The following is an 18,361-nucleotide window of genomic DNA, read 5'->3' as shown; positions in this document are numbered from 1 at the left end:
GGGGGAGGGGGGCGAGCAGAGACGACTGGAATTCGGGGGTCGCTGCAAACCTCTCCGTTGCGTCGTTCCGCTGCATTTTCCGACGTGGTGGCATCCGATCGTGGCGTCGCCGTTGACGACGCTGAGAGCACCGCGAGACTCATATTAAAACTACCCCTCGGGACACCGACGCAAGATTGGCGAGGGTTGAAGGACATTAACGCCGCTCGCTAAAGACGTTTGTCGTTCCGAAAGGTCCCTAAGGGGGTGCAAACGCGAGAATAACAAGGATCGATGGAGTAGATAAAATTATACACGATTTTTATATCGTCGAGATATTTACAATATTTTGCGCCGTGAAAGCGGATGATGAAACGGTGAAGCGGGAAAGTAAATTTTTATTATAAAAACTCAAACAGTTTATTTCTGCAATAACGTCCGCTTGCGGCCCACTAAATTATTTCGATAAGCTTGTATAAAATGTGTTTCCCCGCCGCTTCTCTCTCAGCCAACTTGCGCAAAATAAATAGGGAAAATAAAAAAATCAAAGCCCCCACCTAAGTTTGCGATAACTAACAAGTTCCATTTAGATGGGGATTTCTCTGGGAAAAGAAACAGAACGACGCGAAAGTCAGGGCACGGCTCCATTAATAACAGCCGATAGCCCGTCGTGAAAACTGTCGATAAAGTAATAGGAAAAGTTGCAGCTAAAAACGGCAGCGAAGTTTTCCATTAATCTACATTAATGCCGCGCGAAATCTTGGTAATGCTCGCCCGTGCCTGTTGCGTTTAGCGGCGGCAACCCGAGGGCTCTGGTAAACACCCTCATAAGCAATTAAGCCGCTTAGAAACTCCGCCGTTCATTTATTATCTCTGTCCCCTCTAAGCAAGCTCGCAAGCGCTGATAAACGACGCATTGGGCTAAGAAGTCGGCCTTCAAAGCAACTCCTTAATTGCGCGTTAAGCATTTCCGAGTTCTCGCTTAGAGCACCGCCTCGTCGCTTTTGGAAAATAATTACAGCGCGAATTCATTTCGTAGGCTTTGATCTAACATGGCAATTTAATCGACTGTTTGGAAACTTAAAGAAAACTCTCGGAAGATCCTTAAATCTGGAGGAAACTAAATTCCATTTCGATTTCTGCACGAGTTAGCGCTTGAAAATTCCAACTTTAATTATCAAAGACACTAAATTTCCAGTGGCTAAGCCCGAATGAGTTTCCCGACATTCCGAATTGCACAATGTCGCGATACGACAAAGCCCCGAGTGGTCCGATACTGTTTGTGCTCTCAGATATGAAAACGTCTTGAATTCTCGTCTCGCGCGAGCAAGTGGGAACTCCGCTCGAACTCGATATACGTGTATATCGATATCGGGATGTCTCAGCGAGAGGGACGAGGAACGTTGCGGTGAAGGGTTGATACAGGGACAGTCCGAAGTTTGCCGACAGTTGGGGGAAGACGAGGGATGACCGGCGGACAATGGGGTTTGCGTCGCCGCGGTGACGAACTCGGCCTGCTTCCAATCCCCGCGGAGTCGCTCGGGGGTTGCCGGAACAGCCGCAAACAAGGGGATGGGCGAGTCAGCATTTCCACCGTCTATCCCGCGCCCCGATTATGTTCCGAACGGTTTACACATTCCCGGCCGGCGAGAGGGTGCGAAACGTTGGATATTTCTGCTTACGATTATAACGCGTGTTCCGTTATATTCGATATTCCGTGTTTTAATAATACACTATTATATGCGGCGCTTAAAGCTCGCAGTATTTGCATGCGCAATTCCAACAGCAAGTTGGAATACGCGGTATAAAAGTAATAATTATACAGATTGCTAATAAAAATGTAAAAAAAATGTTTACAGAACGTGTTTATACGTTGGACAAATAGTAAATATCGAAGGCATATAGAAATTTTAAAAATATAAAAGATATTTTATTTATTATTGAATAATTGTCGAAATGTTCGAAATATTTGAAATAATTTTGCATTTTTATATGTTTGTATTGTTTGTACAAGTAGTGCCTTTAAATAATGAATGGAAAATTGATACGATCCCTTGCAATATAAACGTTCCAATAATTGTTGAATAAAATATTTTGCAAATAAAAGTTTTCGCGGTGTCACGGAAGTGGCGTCGGTTTTCCAGTCCATGTAATTTTATTGGCGAGACGTGAGAAAGAAATGAGACGGTGGAAAAAAAAAATTAAGATAATTCAAACTAACAGTGTAGGAATTCCAACACAGTTAAATTTCCTCTCAGACTTTGTTCCGCAATAAAAAGTAGAAGAGGAGAAACAGAGCTGCAGGGGAAATCGTATATACTGGTTTTTTTTCCTTCTTTTTTTTTTTGGTTCACATGTATGTCTCGCTGCAGGCTGCAACGAAACATACGCGAAAAATGGCGGCGACAGCTGTCGACGTGCGAGTTTCGATGCCGTCGCAAATTTCTGTATCGTAAAACTCGGATATAAAGCGCAGTCCTCGCAGCGAAATTATTGCCCGGCAAAACTGTGAACCCCGCGGACGAACTCCGCTATTCTCATTCTGTCGTATTTTTAAAACGGTAATTACAATGAAGACAGGACAATAATGTATACAAATGCTAAAATACCGCATGCAATTATGATTAATAAATGCAGTAACAGAAATTACGATAAACAGGAGAATTTTTCTCTTTATAAGCGAAATTTAAATCCTGAAATTTTATTTGTTAACTGTTCGCAACTGTTCACAACACGACGATTATACTAGAATGACATTTTTTCAAGTAAACATTTCTATATCGATGAAACGTATTCTTGAATATTCGAATTCTTCTTAACATTTCACAGTTTGAGTTTGATAAAAGACTACAGGTGCTAATCATCGCTAAAAAGTTTGATAGACTGAGCTCAGCTGGTTAAAGTTGCGGTGCGATTTTGAAATAAAAATTTCCTCTCCAAAAACTAGTATGTTCAGCGGCATGAAATAATAAATAAAAGCCGCTCTCCGGAAACGAGCGCTGTGCTTGAGGTCGGTGGACGGGAATGGGCGCGAGCGAAAAGGGAAAAGGAGGAGGTGGAACGAGCTTCAAGAGTGCCATAATTTACACTCCACTCGTTTCTTTCTCGTGTATACCTAACGTGTCCGAATGAAGCATAAATTCACTCTGCATCCCGCGCTCCTATTTGCGATCCTATATATTTGCGATCCGTCGAGAGGAAATTCGACGTTTAGCCGCGCGAAAAGCCCGAATTTCCTCGTTTCGGAGGTTTTAATTGAAGACACGCGATTTCCCCGAAGCAGAGAAAAATAACGTTTCGGAATATTTTTTTTAATATATATAAATTTCGAGACTTTACAGACACGCGTCACGATTTTGCGTTTCCGGGCGAATCGATGAAAGGCGGCTCTAATGAAATAACAAACGCGCTTCGAGAGCGGTTCAATTTCTCGGTAAGCAAGGGGGGGAGATGATCGCGCAGCGAAGGTGCGCCCCATAAAACGCAGACCCCCACGAGTCCGTTCGTTCCGAGATACAGCACGTACGGCTTCGTGTCCGACCGGTCATCCCTCCCCATCTCTTCTCTCTCATCAACCCCCACTCTTTTTTCTCTCTCTCTCTCTTTTTTTTTTCGTCCTCCGAGTCTGTTAGGTAGCGCAAAAGCCCGCTATTTATGAGGGATTCGCCCGGGGGTGGAGCGCACAATTTCCACCGATACTGCCATCCCCGCGCTTCTCCACTTCTCGTCTTTCCTGCCGCTTCTTTCCCGAACGTCCCAATTTTTCTGCCCCATAACCTCTAACGAGAGCCGGCCTGAAGAGGGATCGCTTTTCGCTGATAACCATGAGTGGCTTGTTCGACTTTTTTATTTTGCCGGCACAATTGCTCATTCGCGAATGAATCCTGTCCATGTCTCTTGTGTCGGATGGAGAAGGAAATGTACAAGCGAGTATTTTAATCTCTCAATACTCCGATAAATACCACTTTGCTTGAATCATTCGTCAATATTTTTATAGTAATAAACAATCCCTTGTGATAATATAATAGGTACAATTAATTTATAGATGGATGTTAATATGATGTTCATGTAATAATGAATCAATCTACGATAAAATAGAATTACAATTGATAATATTTATTTTTCTGTTTCAGGCGCTGCGGCGGCTTCACGTGTCTATGTCGATGCTTTGTCCCGATTAGCTCGTCAAGCTCAATTGGGAACATGGGGCGGCTCGAAGGATGTGGGTGAGTGAAAAAACTTGAAATATTTGTACGGTCAATTGATTTGTTAATTATTGGATTTCATTCTGGAAATTAGCACAGGGTGTCTACTGTTTGCTCAAATTTCTTTAGAGAATGTTATTTTAGTTTTATTTTTTGAAACTTGATATTTTTTTTCTTAATTTTTTTATTAAAAAATTTATGATTTATTCTAAATTTTTAACATACTTTACGTATGTTTTATTTCTGTCTGGAAATTTGACCGAGAATGCTTGGAAAAGCATGAGTTTCCCTTCTTCGCAAGAGTAGACGCTCTGTTTACGTTATATTACGGAACAAACATATGTCTTATCGTAAACTTAACTGTGAATTAATTTCGCTGCGAGTGGGATGAAACAAGCAATGCATACACAAAGACGCCATAGTGTACATAAATGTGTACACTTAACTTTGTGTATAGAATCTTAGATACACACTTGATAACATTTTGAGATGTTTGATTTAATTTATTATAAATTCCTTCTCGTGCAATAATTTAGTTAATTTGCGAAAAGTTCTTCTCACTTTTTTCTGTTGATTTCACTTTTCACGTTGTATCCGAATCTTTTCGAAACATATCCAGTATTTTTTTATTTTTTTGATATTTGTCTTTTCCGGTTATTTTTTCAAACACATACGCACATCTAAATTCTCGTTCAAAAATACGTTTCTTTTTAAGATACAGATTATTTTATATTTTTTCTTACTGATCTTGCACGAGTTTTAAAATTATACTCATTCCGATTGATTTCCGAACAAAATGAAGAAATTTTTACTCCCAAGAGACGAAGTTTGCATTGCTCTGGAACAAAGTAAGCTTTTTCGAGGCTTCTAAAGCCAATAAAGCGCGTTTAACCGTCTCTAAGCTCGAAAGCTCCCTGCCTCGCTCCCAGACGCCGATGAACCAAAGTTGCTAACAAGATCATTGCGGCGTGATAAGTGTACGTATTAAGCTCAGGCCGGCGACCCGTGTGCGAGACTTGGGAGCTTGCGAGCCTTTCAAAGTAGACTAAGGCGCAGTCTTAGGAAGCTTTTCAAGTGCCGACGACCGGGTGAACTCTTTATTTGTTCTCGAGAACGACGGAATCCGATCAGTCAGGATGGATCTTGACCAGAATCTCGCGGCTTCCTTAAATTGATTTTTAGATTTTTCGGCTTCGATTTGGAAAACTGATGATCGCATATACGCGCGTAATATAAATAACAGCTTTTAATTTGTAATGTTTGCATGAAATATTCGCTTTACATCTGCAGTATTCTTTAATACGCATCAATTTACGAAATCGCGATTCTCTCGACCTGTCTGTGCAACTTGCAGACAGACTAATTCTAGCTTATCCTCCGCGATAACGATTTCCGGCCGAATGTCTCGCGGCCGATCGTCCAGCGAAGATAATTTTCGACGGAATAATTTACGGCGAATTGTGCCATGCGATAATAACGCATTAGCATGCGCGTATGGCGCGAGAGAGAGAGAGAGAGAGAGAAAGGGAGGAGGAGAGTATCGCCGATGCGGAAACGATGCATTAAATTAATCGAATTAATAAATTCACCGATCGAGTTATTTGCGATTTCGCACACTATGAAAATGTTCGCGAGGGGACGCCTCGCTGTTTCGAGTATAATTAATTAGCGTACCCAGAATTAGCTATTTTATTTTACAAAATACGCTTGTCCCGATGTAGAAATATTGTTTATCGCGTTAACGCAGCTTATTGCGAATTTGTTGTGTGATTGCCCCCAGTGCAGACTATTAATTATTTTATTTTTTGAATCTTTTTCGATCTTTTAGCCGACAGCTCGCTCGCTAAAATCAATTATCGCATTTTGTCGGTGATAAAATTTTCAGAAATTGTTATTATAATTAAAAGCGTAAAATATCGAAAAAAAACATACAATAGTGATATGAATTTAATTGCTAAACGAGGAATAAATTTCAAAACGATACATAATACACAAAAAAGAAAATATAAATGCAAATCGTTTCGAATTTTCTTTGAGTCTCCATCCGATGTGCGAAAGGTTTAAAAAAAAAAAAAATAATATTGACATGCAAATTAAATTCCCAAACGAGGAATAAATTTCCAAACAATACGTATAAAAATAAATATACGCACGCCTGGATTGAAAGGTTCGCATTATTTATGTGATAATTTGATACGAAACGCGTAGAGATTAAATATGTTAGCGTCATCGCTGTAAGATTAATTGCTGCTTTTTTTCGGCATCGCGGCGCAGGATTGCGAACTGAAATTCTACGGCGGCGGCGTCGATTTAGTCGGCCGTGTAAACACGCTTTAATAATAATGTAAACACGCAACGAATGAGAATTAACGCGCACTCGCATCGCCGTGAAACGAGAGAGAAGTGGGTGGAGGACAGACGACCGCTGAATTCTACCCCCAAACTCTATCCGGCCAGCGAGAGAAAGGGGGAAGGATGGGGGGGGGGGAGGTGTAACATGCATAATTGCATAAAATTACGGGGATCCAAAATTATCGGCGTCACTTTAAACGCACTTCGATTAACGCGCTATCTTGGGCAGCTCGTTAAATGGACCGAGTTTTGCGTGTGCCTCCTGTTTCTATAAAAATAAAATAGTGTTTTAAAAATATTTTTTCAATCGTGTTGCGGTGAATAAACTACTAAATTTAATACAATATACAATATTTTACGTTTTAAACTATTCTCATTTTTTGTATAATTTACGCAAAGTGCTTCATTTTTAATAAAATATCTCGAAAATGACGTATTTCTGGAGATGCGTAGAACCTTAATAAAAAATGAATTAATTTTGAGATAATCATAAAATTCCAAATTTGTTTAAATATCTGTCTCTCTCTGCTGCTTCCCAGCTATTTGATTGTATTTCAAATCAAACACTTTGTATAAAAGCTAAAAAGGCATCCGAGATTTCACGACACGCTGCACACGATTGGAAAAGACTCTTTTTTTCGAACAAATAGTATCTTGATAATTCTGACACCGAGTACACAATGACTCACATTCCAATTTCACGGCGGATACATCCGGCTTTACTTCACACTTATCATCCGCTTTTCTCGCTGTCGAGAGCTCTTCCTGCAACTTTAATTCCGCGCCGGAAGTCTTCGCTCTCTCCGTGAGCGGCGATAAGGAGTGCTCTGCAAATAGCAAGTCGAACAAACATCTCGTTAAACATTTTCTTATTCTCTGCACGTCTCGAGGATTATATCGCACGTTTCATCACACACATATATCTTTATCCTTACTCGAGTTACGCGAAAGAACTCGCTGTGTTTGGCTAGACGTAATGATGAGAGATAAATTTTTCTCGAACATAAATATCATATCCTGTCTATACGTTAAAAGTATTATTTTATTGTCTTGCACTTTAAAATTTAATTATCTTTAATGAAACACATCGTGCTTTCGCGCAATTCTTGAAACTTATTCGCGCGAAATTTCCGCATTTACGAGAAACGACAAAAGGAAACCGTCGCGGAAACGCGTCGGTCTCGACCTTCACGCGATTACGTCGATGGAAATTTATGCAGGAAGCACGAACGACACTCGGAGAAATCTGTTTTCACTACTCCTACCCCTTTTCGTCCTCTTTTCCAAGCCACCCGGCCACTCAGCCGCGAGGGGGAGCCGCAAAATTTCGTAGCTGACGACGTTAACGGCACGAAATGAAAATGCAACAGCGAAATTGCCAATATCGTCACCCCCACATTTTCCTTACTTCTCCACCCAACATCTTTTCTCCGTTCTGACGGTGGCAAGATCGGGAAGATCCGGTCGATTTCTCCTTCTCGTCGGTAGGTTCGCCGGAAATGGCGGCAATGAGAAGATCGGCGAAAACTCAGGAGAGCGCAAAATTTCCAAATGTAATTCTGCTATATCAGCATGGATGAAAAATCTTCTGTAAAAAAAAATTGTTCTTAAAAAGTGAATATTTATTATAAAAATTCGAATAGTTGTCCATTTTTATACACAATTATATTAATAACACAATTAATAATAATAACAATTTTGCAGAAGATTTTTAACTCTCGTATTTTAGGATCTTATTATAATAACAATTTTTTTTTTAAAGAAATTTTGATTTTACTTTGCTTGTTTACGATATTTATAAGTCTTTTTCTTCAATTTTCTTTTAATATTATTTTTTTTAATTTTTAAGATAAATAGATTCTCGGGTTTAACTTTTTCTTTCATTTTTCCGACTATGGCGTAACTCGATAAGTAGCGCGATCCTGTGTATAGTCAGCCGCAGCTGGCGGTAGATATGTCGCGCATCGGTCAGACAAAGCGCCAGAGGGCGAAGATACGCGAAAAGAGATGGACGGATAGGCACACACAGGATATTGCGAAATAATTTCGGTAATTGTTTTATTAAAAAATGAGGGAGGCGAATTAACAAAAATGGATAAATTAATTACTTAAGAACAATTTTAATTAGTTGGAGCGAAATTTTTTCATACAAAATTACAAATTCTGCTTGTGACTGCTACAGAGTTCTATAATACATTCGCCATGCAACTCGCAAAGTAACGGGATAACGCAATAACGTTATATAGTCTGCGCAAAATTTCGTTAAACATTTTCTATATATACTGTATATCTATACATATATACAATCGTTGCGCACGCCATAAATTTCGCTGATCGGCATCAAGCGCGTTTAAAACAATTATTTTGCGTAAAATTATGTTTCCATAAACGCGTTAATAATTCACGTAAAGCGCCATGTGGCGCGTGTAACTTCCCCGAAATTGATTTACATAATTAACGCAATTTTACACTTTACCCGCATAATCGTTCTTTTCCAAATTTTCCGAATAATATCGCGCGGTAGATACGCGTATCGGTCGTGCAACGCTCGCGGGGGGGGGGGGGGAACAGGAGGGCTCGAGTGAGCCGGGCTTCGCACAGTCAGACAGAGATGCGACAGGCGGTGGAAGCGAGCGCGCGGCGTCGGGATGGCGAGCGCTTCACGCGTCAAGAACAGAGCGTGTCTACGCACTGCGAAGCGTGCAGAGCGAGCGAGCGAGCGAGCGAACGGGGTAGAAAGCTGGGGGTGAAAACGCACGAGCCGTGAAGGATATCGGACCGCTCCTTGCAGCTGGCACGTTCCTCCGGTCTTCCGCTGAAGGTCTTCGTCGGACCGGGAAATGCTATCTCTCACTTAATTGCGTCTGGTCGCGCGATATAATGGAACACACAAACCCTCGGCTCGGTCTGTCCCGCGTGATAAGGGACGGCGGTATACCGCCGTCCCTTGCTCCTTTCCGCCCTCCGCGTCCTCTTGCGCAAACGGCCTCGTTTGCTCCGCGGCGACGCGTAATTATCGCTGCGTTTGGATATTGGGCCGGATGCACGCGTATATTCGTACGCACCATCAACGCGCTCGTTGTCGGAAACACGCGATACCGGAACGAAGAGAAGCAGATGGAAGTGAAGCCGCGGATAAAGCTGTGCGGAGACACGCGAGTTTGACGCGACTGCTCGCCCGTTATTTCCAATAATTTATTCATATCCATCTATCAGAGATTTTTTCATCAATTTTAAGACAATTTTCTTTAGTATTGAATTGATTAGGAAATTCGTTCGGATTTTTGTCTTTTATTTTTATCGAAGAAATCGATAAAAATCCGAAGAAACTTTCTGATCAGTCAAATCATATCTTATAAATAATGCAACGCTTTTAGTCGAAATATTTTTCGACATTATCCATTTCTTTTCGCCATCTTTCGGATCAGAGATGAATACCGTGATGTGAGAAGACTCTGTTTTCAGAGCGATCTATCTTTATATGTACGATGAAAATTTTTACATGTTTTTCATACGATATATTTTTTAAATTTTTGATAGTTTTTTTATACTGTAAGTTTGCTACATAATTGTTTGTATTTCGTATGTTTTCACGTTTCCTAAAAATTTCCGTCTCTATTTTCGGAAAGATTTAAATTCAAGCAAGTCTTACAGGGTTTCGCTCCCGCTTTAAACAGATACAGTTCCTATGTATATTCTTTCATTCTCTCCCTTCTTGCTTTGCTTCTTTTCTCCCGCTATCTTCCTAATGTTTCTCCTCGGGATCCACCACGTGTCGCCTACGAGCGCTATTCAGCCGGCACGTGGGTTTTTATGGAGCGATGAACGTGTACTGCACGCAGACGCGCCGGCTTACTCTTCGCCGTCGCGGTCGTCGTCCTCCGAATCGTCCGGCTTCCCTGTAACGTCGTTTTCCTCGGAAGTGGCCACTTTGCCGCAGACATGCTCACAGTTACGCGCCAACGAAGTTACAAGGTCCGCTCCGAAATTCTACTTTGAAACTTGAATCGTTAGCGCGTACGAGCGTCTTTAGTTGAATCTCTAAACTGTCGTTTTCTTTGCCATCGATCTATATTTTACCTTCAACTCAATATATTTCGAAGTATGTTTATACAGCAAGTTATAGGTTTTCTGTGAAAATAATGCAGCAAAGGGAAAATTATTTTATAATTAGATCACGATTTGTGGATGAATATGTCAGAGTATCGACTACTCGGAGAAACTTGAGAGTTTGAGATTCTCAAGGGGATTTTTTTGCCCGGAGAAATGAGGAACCTCTTGAAGAATTTTATTGAAACTCAGAGAATTTTTATGGAAAATGTCTCTTCGAGAATTTTGCTCTACTTTGGTGGTCGATCGATTTGTCCTTTAATTTTCAGCATTTTTTCAAATCTAATCTTTGAAACCCGAATAGCTCTTTAATTCTTTCTTTACGAATATAGAAAAAATGACACAATAAACAGCAAATTACAGCATTGAGAAGCTCATACAAAATTCTAATTTTTTTTCAAGTTGCATGTGAAAAATGCTTTACGTTTTCCTGGAAAATTATATTCTCGAAAATATTTTTGAAAGAAAAAGAAATTAGTTTTTCAATAATTATTAAAAAATGTTTTCGTATATCGAAAGCTGCGACAAATTAAGAGATCGCAAAGTTGACTTTTGTAAAAGAATCGAGATTGCGGAAACATTGTGAGAGAAAGAACTTTCCTCATATAATTTTGAAGTGCGCGTACTGCGGCGAAAGGGTTGAAATAGTCACTCCGGATCCATAAATCACCGGCGTGGCAGCAATCTCGCGGCAACATCGAACGAGCCTCGTTGAAAGAACGTGACACGACGGTCTTAATGAAAGCAGCAATTAAGTAGGCGAGCGCGATCGACCAAGTTCTGTGGTTCCATACCCTCGCACGCGCATAGCCGAGCAAATTACACGACGATGGCAATTAATAAAGCGCCGTAATGGCGTTCGCGGTTGTATCGCGGTCTCTTCTCTTTCCCCCCCTCTCATGCAATCTCATCGTCGTTAATCACTTTAACGAGTGCTTTTGTTAACGCCGTCGCGCGATAAGAAACCGTTAAAAAGGATTGCTCGCGAATTGGGAATATAAATTATCACGGACGCCAGTGCAGACATATTGTGTTATCGTATGAGTCGCAATAGCTTCGCACAACGCATTCGCACGATGCAAGTTATAATGATAACAGATCTTTATTGTCTCGTGCGAAGTGTAAATATGGCATCTCTAAATATTTTTTTTATGTGCAATTTTAATGGAATTTTTTTATTACACAAAATAATTTTATTTATTTATTTTATTTCGAAAAGAACTTAAATGAAGACTAAAGCGTCAATTTATTGCTAATTTATGAAGAACAATAAATTATTCGCTTTATGAATGGCGCCTCTGATTTGTTTCTCAACCCGGATTTTATTTATTCATCGATGAGATATTTGATCGCAATGATAATATTTTAATTTTGAATACACTGACAACGAATATCTCATTGTGTTCTTTGCTCTCTGAAATTCGGAAACTTGCAATATCATTAAATAGTTTGCTACGTGCATTTTACTCACGCAAGAGGAAGAAGAATGATGAATGGTTCGTTATAATTTTAATAACTCATCAAAAGTTGTGTAATAACAATATATTCGCAGCAAACTTGCAACAAGTTATAACAGTTCTTCCGTGATAATAATATATCTGTACGAAACTTGTGATCATAATTTCTTCACCGAAACTTATGTAATAACGAAATATTATAGCATTCGAACAGTTCGCTTTTCATTCTTTATTTGCGCAAAAGGAGGCGAAATAAAAAAAGGTGAAATAAAAAAATTTTTATACTCGGTAAAATTGATGTCGTACGGTAAAAAAATAAATCCCCTTTGCTGTAACGAAGAGACACTCGAGACTTGAGTCCTAATCAAAACCGGAAGTGCACCGCGGAGGCGTAAGCGAGTATCCGACGTGTAAGTGTTCTCTCGGTGGCGAAGGGAAGCGTTTCATTACGCGAGATTGCATCATGTTTCGTAAGCTCACCGGGAGAAACGGGTGAAGATGCGAGCTCGTATCAGCGCATTTGAAATGGAAATGCACCCGAAGATTCCCGCGACACCCTCGGTCGCTTTATATCTACGCGATGCAGTCGGCACTCTCGCAATCCGGACCCGACACCCCTTTTGTTTCGCAACTCGGCGGCGGGGAACTCGCTTCCGCGAACGCGATTCCGTCATATCACCCGCTCCCGCTTATCGAAGTGGCAACTCGCAAAAATATGAATGCCACAAGTACACGTTTCGCAAAGCTTCGCAGGTACAAAATGACCTGTCGAGAAACGGGATTTTGGAAACTTGACGCCTGAAAAATATCGGATTGCCGGAATTTTGGACGGGTTTTTGTATTTTGTTAATTTTTGACGTATAAAATTTTTTATTGAATACTTAAATTAATAGGATATTTATTATTGGAAAAAATACAGAAAACCTAGAATTTTCAGGAAAGTTTTGTTGAAAATATTTCTGAAAGAAAGTTGCTTCTTTTATTTTATGATTGGCTGATTAGTTATTTTTCATTATTTTGTCAAATTTAATAATTGAAATTTAAGCTGTTTTTTTTTAATTCTCTGACGGACTTTGAAGAAATTGATACAAAGAAATTTAAACAATTTTTTTTTTAATTTACATGTAAAAAATGCTCTACTTTGGCCTAGAATTTTAATCGAAGATTTTATTAAAAAATTAAGGAGTTCTCCGGAGATTATATTTTTTGAGTGAATTTCTTTGTTGAGAAATTCGCAAGCCTGGCTTTTTAGAATTAAAAATACGACATTTTTACACGCGTGCCTGAAGAGCCCCACATATGTTGATATGTCCATTTATTCAGACATGCGCCGACGTTTTTCCGTTGCATTAAGAGTCCTGCTTTCCGCAAATTCACGGCGTTGAATACCAGCTGCTAATATTGAATCTCGGCTCACGGAAAATTGTACTTTCCGGCTTCGCGGCGGCTGAAATAAATTGTACATCTAATTGGAAAGACGAAGAATGGCGGCCGAGACGTGCTGCGTAAATACCGTCGTCGCGAACGGCGGATGCCGCGTTGCAACTGGAATGTTTACTTTGTAATGGCGCACGCGATATCTCGGCAGCGTTATTAAATTGCTCGTATTTGCATGACGGCGCCGAGCCGAGTCTGAAGATCTAACGACGGGAGTTACGAGCTCGCTTAAAGCGAAGGCGGAAGGACGGGAGAAGAAACTGGCGAGAGAGGCAGGAAGAAACGAGACCGGTAATAAAAGGATGTCATTTAATTTAGCGATTCGCCGGATTCGGCACTTTGCCCTTCCACTCGTCTCTCTCCTCCTCCCTCAGACGCATTTATCCGTACCGAGAGGCCAATTACGACTGTTTTCGCTCGTCTTTGCAAAAGCTTCACGGCTTCATTCATTCCGGACGGACGCGAATGCCTTTATGCCTTAAATACGGCGGACTTTCAGATCCGCAACGGCGACTCCGCGCTTAAAGCTAAAGGATTATCGGGGCTCTTGAAACTTGGACGACGACGAATTCGGGCTCTTTAAATATGCAGTTTTTCAAACTTTGCACGTATAAAACTGGGAAACCTCGAAACTTGAATACCGTAAAACTTTGGGATACCGCTTCGCCAAAAGCGCTTTAATTTCTCCGGATTTTTATAATTATACGTACATGGACTCTTTCTTCGCGCGTACGCAAAACTTTTAATTGTTAGTCGTTTAAAACCCCGGAGCTCGCGCGTTCTTACAATTCCCGATTTTTATCGAACTAGGCGGCGTCGGAATTCGGTTTCAAACATTGGGAGTTGTAATTAGGCGCGCCGCGAGCCGGATTCCTATTCGCGACCGGTCGCGTTATTTCTGGCGCGGAGCGAGGCTCGCGTTTTAATCGGACTTTAATTTGCTCTGCGAAACGAGTATGCGCTGCCAATAGCGCGCCGATTGCATTTGATCTCTTTAAAGCGGACGCCGAGATTGGTGTTTGCACTATGGATCGGGCTCTTCTACTTTCGACGAGTGTAAAAAAACTCGCAATTAAATTCTTCTTAATTATTAATACAAATCAAATTAAACGCGCCTGCGGAATATTAAGTTGATAAAGAACGCTTGCTATTTGATTAAAATTGTAGTGAGTCATCGTATAAATATAACAATGTTATGCGTATATTGAAAACTGCAGCGATAAGTTCATCATTTTCTCGCGATGTCAATGGTCGAAACGATTTTTATTTGTAACGAAAAAAAAATAATTTTTGCACACACTTGATATCGCGAAGATGGAAATATTGCGACTTGTAATCTTCGATATTGTAAAATGCATCGCGTATATACTTTTTGCGAGGGGATATATTCGGATGTATTTGGAATAGTCAGACTCTTCCGCATTTTAGCGGCTCACTCGTCCTGCTTAATCCTCTTGCAAGGGTTCTTTCAACCTTTTTCGTGATGCTCAGGAGGAAACGACTATTCACGCGAGAATATTCGGGGCGACGTACACGTCTCCGCACTTTGACGATCGATCGATCTTAACCCGACCCCTTACCGTCTTTCTCCTTGCCAAAAGATTTATTGGCTCCGAATACGAAACCTTTTCGTGAAGATTCTTTGCCGGCGGAATTTCGTGTATTTCGAAAATTTGCAATAAGACAATCGCATTTTTTATTCGCATTGGATAAACACTCGCATGATCATTTCTTTTACAAGACATGTTTCGAATATTTAAAACTTCTTTTTAAGCAAAAACAGAACAAAATATTTCCAACGATTTTTTAAAATGTATAAGGAGGTTTATATAAATTTCTCAAAATCTTCAAAAATAATTAAGATTCTAAGAATTTAAACTCAAGAACTTCTAAAATTTTGGAAATTAAAAGTTTCGTGGATCTTTAAGTTTCCTAAAGTCAAAAAATTCACACTTTTAACATCATTGCTTGCCAGTAATTTTCATTAATGACCGTAGGATTAAAGATTTTATGCGGGACTCGAAGATTTCCGAACCGAAAGGCCTAAGCGACGGGGATTACTTGGGGATTTGAAACCGGAGGATCCGAGGAGGCGCTAAGAACCCGCGAATCGTAATGGCATTGAAGCGCGCCGCCATTCGAGGCATGCGAAAACATATAAAGCGAAATAAAATAAAGTGTAAGCGAGCTTTACTCCCGGGGGAGTGCGATTCTACTTTAGATTAAATTCCGAAGCGCGCGATCCACCTTCTCGCCACCGCTGGCGCGCCTCCCTTCGTCACCACCGCCACCTCCTCCTCTATCTCGTTTCGGAAAGTAAGCTCTCCTCGCCGCCGCGCTGCGGACGTTTTTATCACCGAGCAGATGGTTTCGCTTGTAATCCACGATATACCGCCCCGCGTTCTCCCCATTTCCCGTGACGGGATCTTCCACCGGCAAGAGAAAAACGAGATCGACGGGCGTTTATTTATTCGAGGCGCTCGATAGACACTCGGGCTAAAAAAAATACAGAGAATAAACCCGTCAACTAATCTCGCGACAAAGTTGATTCTATAAATCTACAAGTCTACATCTCCACTCTATAACTCAAATCGTCGTGTGATTTTGTAGAAAGATTTGTATATTTGCGTTTCTTACGCTAACTTTTTTTCAACAACTCATCTGTATTCGTTCATTTGGTTAATTTACTTTTTGCGTTTAAGTACTACGTTTAAGTACTACGTTTAAGTACTACGTTCAAGTCGTAACAAGTGTGGATATTTCTCACAGTACTTTTGACACTTGCAGTTTTATTTGAGGGGGGAAAAAAAATACAGAAAGGGAGTCAATTGGCGGGAACGATCTCGAACGCAGCGTCGATCTTCGATAGCACCTTCGTATCACGTCGAGCAGACAGGATCTCGGAATAACGAAACAAGGGAATGTACGGAGGCGGCACGCGCCTACTTCATCCCTCTTCTTGACAGCTCTATCTCGCGAATATCCCCCGAATCCACCTTGCTGCGCTGCGCTCTCTGTACATCCCCTGCCTTTCTCTACCCTTTAGCATCTCCCTTGACACGAGTCGTTACTCTTTCTGAATACCGAAACTTCCCCGTGGCTCGATTTCGCCGACTCGAGAAATCCTCTTCCCGCTATTTCGCAACATATTTCGCGTGTCCTTCGACGCGCACATGATCAAAGGCGGCAGGATCTTTCGTGCTCTTTTAAAAAGGAGAGCAGGATGAGAGAACTGTAATTTAATGCGCAATCTGCTCTCAACATGAATCAATAACGGCGTTCATAATTTGCTGGCTCCGCTCATCTTTCCATCTTGAAAGTCTCGCAAATAATACAGTCTCGTACGTTGACTGGTTTATTTTAGAGAAACTAAATCATTTCATATTTCGCGAAATTGTTTTATCGTAATAATTTATTTTCAAAATTCTACGAGATTAAATTTCGGATTATTTTCTTGTTACGCTTCGCATATCACCTTTCCTTTGTGTCCATTGTGTCGCGGGAAAATCCATAGATCCGCGTTTGCATCTTTAAAACGCACGTACGGCACGCTTCGAAAAAATAACTGCGGCATAATTGGGGGTGTCAGCGGTGGGCGCGAAAAATTAAGACAAATTGAAGCACCCTCAGTTTAGTCGGAAGCGGTCGCATCTCCTCTGCTTTAACCGGCTCAAGCGTCTCGTTCTGCGGAGTTTAACGAGAGGGTGGATGAGAGCAAAGGGGTGAACCTTGAAGCGGAAGGAAGGGATTCCGGATGGGGTTAGACTGGGACAACATTCTGATCCTGCCCGGCAAGAAGGACCAAGACAAACAGTTTTCAGCTGGCTCGGCCATCTCGAACTAATTAACGTGGGATTTTGCCATCACGCGGTCGAATTGCATTACCGATGAATTATCATTACCGGTTTACGAACACTGTTTGATCATTTTAATGAGGAAACATCGATCGAAGCGGATAGTAATTCGAAATTAAAGCAGATTGAAAATTTCAAATTAAAGCTTTATCGGAGAAAAGTCCCGACGCTTTGAGGTTCTTTTAGGTACAAAAATGAAAAAGAAATCTATCTCTTTTTTTACACGTTTTAATATTTACATATTGATATTGTTTTGCGATTAAATTTTTGTTTGAGTCTCGCGTTTCGAATCTGGTTTCGTGCCGAATGTCTCACGTCGATGAAATCAATTTTGAAGTTATATTTTCCTTTTACAACGTACTGCCATTTTGCAGCAGTAATGTCGTATCATGTAAGGGAAGTGGGCGAAGAAATTATGGCGCGCTTCCGAACGGACCGAATTTATTGCCTGCATATACGTCCGCGCATATAGACGCACGCGGCCATAAGCGCGTTACGATCGCAAAGTATTCCGGCAACTGGCTCCGTCGGCCGCGCCGGAAACGACGTCTGGATCCAATTTTTCTAAATCAAATGAGTATTACCGCCCGCGGGCGCGCGCGCGTGTATGTCGAGAATATTCGCGAATTTATGATATCTCGAATATTAATGTCTGAACGCGTTATTTTATAATATAAACTGCGGACTCTTTTTTTTTCAATTTCTAGCGAAATATTTATTATTGAATTAACAACACTGTTAGATTATTTTGACGAAGGGACCATGAATGAAATAAATAACAATTTAAAATTACAAGAAACAGATTAAAAAGAAATGAAATGTATGAAATTTTGAAATTCTACAAGTTTCTATCTTTTTTAGATAATTCATAAATTTATAAAATTATTGGAGAAATTATGGATTAATGAGAACAATTTTGACATAAATTTGCATCTAGCGAGGTTATTGTTGATTAACAATATGTGAT

General features: G+C 40.6%; 1 protein-coding gene across 4 annotated transcripts in view; it reads left to right on the top strand.

Annotated features, from left to right (window-relative positions):
- The window catches only part of IRSp53 (Insulin receptor substrate 53 kDa), an 80,973-nt gene that overhangs the window by 40,566 nt on the left and 22,046 nt on the right, over nt 1-18,361 (top strand). For all 4 annotated transcript variants that reach the window (XM_067358380.1, XM_012360132.2, XM_067358378.1 and 1 more), the window contains exon 4: nt 4,113-4,205. In XM_067358380.1, coding sequence (XP_067214481.1) covers nt 4,113-4,205 — 93 coding nt within the window. The remainder of the gene's footprint in view (nt 1-4,112; nt 4,206-18,361) is intronic.

Source organism: Linepithema humile, chromosome 6 (genome assembly GCF_040581485.1).
Source record: "Linepithema humile isolate Giens D197 chromosome 6, Lhum_UNIL_v1.0, whole genome shotgun sequence".
NCBI lineage: Eukaryota > Metazoa > Arthropoda > Insecta > Hymenoptera > Formicidae > Linepithema > Linepithema humile.
Note: the sequence above shows the minus strand (reverse complement) of the source record. Positions and strands in the feature narration are given on the sequence as shown.